Source organism: Penaeus monodon, chromosome 25, assembly GCF_015228065.2.
Source record: "Penaeus monodon isolate SGIC_2016 chromosome 25, NSTDA_Pmon_1, whole genome shotgun sequence".
In the NCBI taxonomy this organism is placed as follows: domain Eukaryota; kingdom Metazoa; phylum Arthropoda; class Malacostraca; order Decapoda; family Penaeidae; genus Penaeus; species Penaeus monodon.
The window spans coordinates 32134250-32136506 of NC_051410.1; the positions used below are offsets into that span (position 1 = coordinate 32134250).

At 49.7% G+C, this 2257-nt stretch overlaps 1 protein-coding gene across 1 annotated transcript in view; it reads left to right on the forward strand.

Annotated features, from left to right (window-relative positions):
• Nucleotides 1-372: 372 nt before the first annotated feature.
• The window catches only part of LOC119589149 (mucin-12-like), a gene marked incomplete at its 5' end in the record, with an annotated part of 115175 nt that continues 113290 nt past the window's right edge, over nt 373-2257 (forward strand). The window contains 1 exon segment of the mRNA XM_037937724.1: nt 373-783. Coding sequence (XP_037793652.1) covers nt 373-783 — 411 coding nt within the window.

Sequence of the window (2257 nt, forward strand, 5' to 3'; positions counted from 1 at the left end):
CGGCTTCGTGCGATGTGGAGGAGCTACGGGATTACTGGAGGTCCTTTCATGGGCGGTGGGCGGAGGCGGGGCAGAACATCTCATTGTTGGAACGTTTTTCTTCTTTGGGGGATCGGAGACTGGCACTTCATCCATCTTCCTCTCGTGGCGTTAACCCTTCCCTGCCGGAGAGACTTCACGGAACTCTCCGTGATGTGAGTTATGACTCCGCTTCATTGGCGTGATATCATTACATCTTCATCGCCTCCGCCTTTGCCCCTGCTATTAGCATTGTTTCGTTGTTACCAATTATTACTGCGTGATAGGTTGTCAGTAAATACTGACAGAAGAATTATAAAGAGTTGTAATTAACCGTTTTGTTTTTCTTCGCAGTGGCGGCGGCACCCTTGATCGCCGAGCCTCGTGGCAGCCTCAGGGGAGCACTTGCGGCGCAGAAGCCTCCCAGGACTGTTCTTCTGGCGAGGCTGCTGTCACCGAAGCCAGCAGGGGCGCCTCTCCATCCTCCTTCAGTTCCTCCTCGCGGGGCGCGTCTTCCGAGTCCACCACCCTCACCAGGTCCTCGGCGGGCAGGGCTTCCTCCAGACGGTCTCCGCTGCCGCGATACCCGTCGGCAGAGAGCCTCACCTCCTTCGCTGAGTCGCTAGTCAATCCAGGTGGTGCCACTTCGTCCTCGTCCTCTCTGGTGCCAGCCAAGAGCACGCCCTCGCTGCACCAGAATGCCGCCCACGCTCACGCCTTCGCTAGCAGGAACTCAAGTGTGAACGCTGCACTGCACGCCTCCAGGTGATGACACTTTCTTGTGCTGGTGCCTCGGGGCTTTATCCCGGACGCCCGCTTTGTAATTATTTGTTCCACTATATGAGAGGTGGCAGGAGCGACTCAAGGCCACGTGCCCAAATTGGATGTAATGTTCGTGAATCGGGGAGCGCTCTGCGGGTGCCGTCCCCCGTGGGACGTCCTTCGCGAAACCCTCATGGTCGTGACGCCGCGAAGTGTTGCCTGTGCATTTCTGACGAATCTTGGATGCTCTTCGTAGTTCATCTTTGCAGTTATTGTGATATTTTATTGATAAAGATCTCCACGGTAAACAGTGAAGTCATTTTCATAATACATATATTTTAAGAGTTTTTCTTTTTCAAAAAGATAAAACACAAAAACAAATATACTATACAGCTCGTTTGCGGAATTACAATTCATACACATTTTTGGCAATGTGGGTGCATCTCAAAGCTTGGGTCAGCCGAGCACAGGTGTATCTGCAGCAGGTAGAATAGGAACAGGTAACGTCCCGTACAGATGACCTCAGAGAACAGGTTTCCTTCGTGCAGGTGACACCCAGTGCAAGTTTTTCTGATACAAAGCAACTGCCTGTAAATGTTTGATGAGCGCAGATGTAACGGCGTTTTTCTCCTGTTGTGCACTTGCTTCACGCCCAGTCGGTTAAATTCGGTGCGCTATGGAATCATGGCGTTCGGAAAGTGGCTGCCGCGGGGCTGGTCGCTGTCGTCAGCTGAACAACGGGTCTGGGCCTACGGTATGCCCTCTCCTCTCTTTCTCATACTTACGGTGCTGAATCTCTCCTTTACGTTTCGTCCTCTGGCTTTCCTTCATTTTATCTTTATCCTCGGTTCCTCGTGGGGACAGTATGTAACGTGCCCCTTATCTCTCTCGATATAACCCTCATGTCCTTCAAGTGTCTTTGCTAATACGTACCCTCAACCTCATCTCATTTCGCCGGAAGCGTTAGTCATTGGACGTGCTAATCATGGCGACCGTGACAGTACCCGAAAATAGAAGAAAAAAATTAATGACTAACATTATTAACGAAAATTATTAGGAGAAGAGGAATAATTGCTACGATAGGAAACGCGAAATGGTTTTATGCGATTGGGTATATGGAAGGAGATGAAAAACAAATCTGCTGTTTCATCGACTATTGTAATGCCGGGAATAAATTGGCAGTATCAAGTCACCCTCCCTGTTCATTGGCCGTGCGTTATTTCAACAGAGCGCGATGGTTTTTGCGTAGACGCATTAAAGAACCATAATGAAATTAAAGAGCTTCGACTGTGAATATTCCTTTAGTTGTTCTGGTAGATGCTAATTGTGTTGGTTTGTACACGTCATCAGTTGTTGATTAATAGGCAATCAAGCGTCGCTACCAATTAAGTAAAGAATGCTAATGAAGAGGGCGTGGGGATAGGGCTGTCCGGCAGCCCTGCCTGCCATTAAACTTCCTCAGACGCTCCGTAGGGGA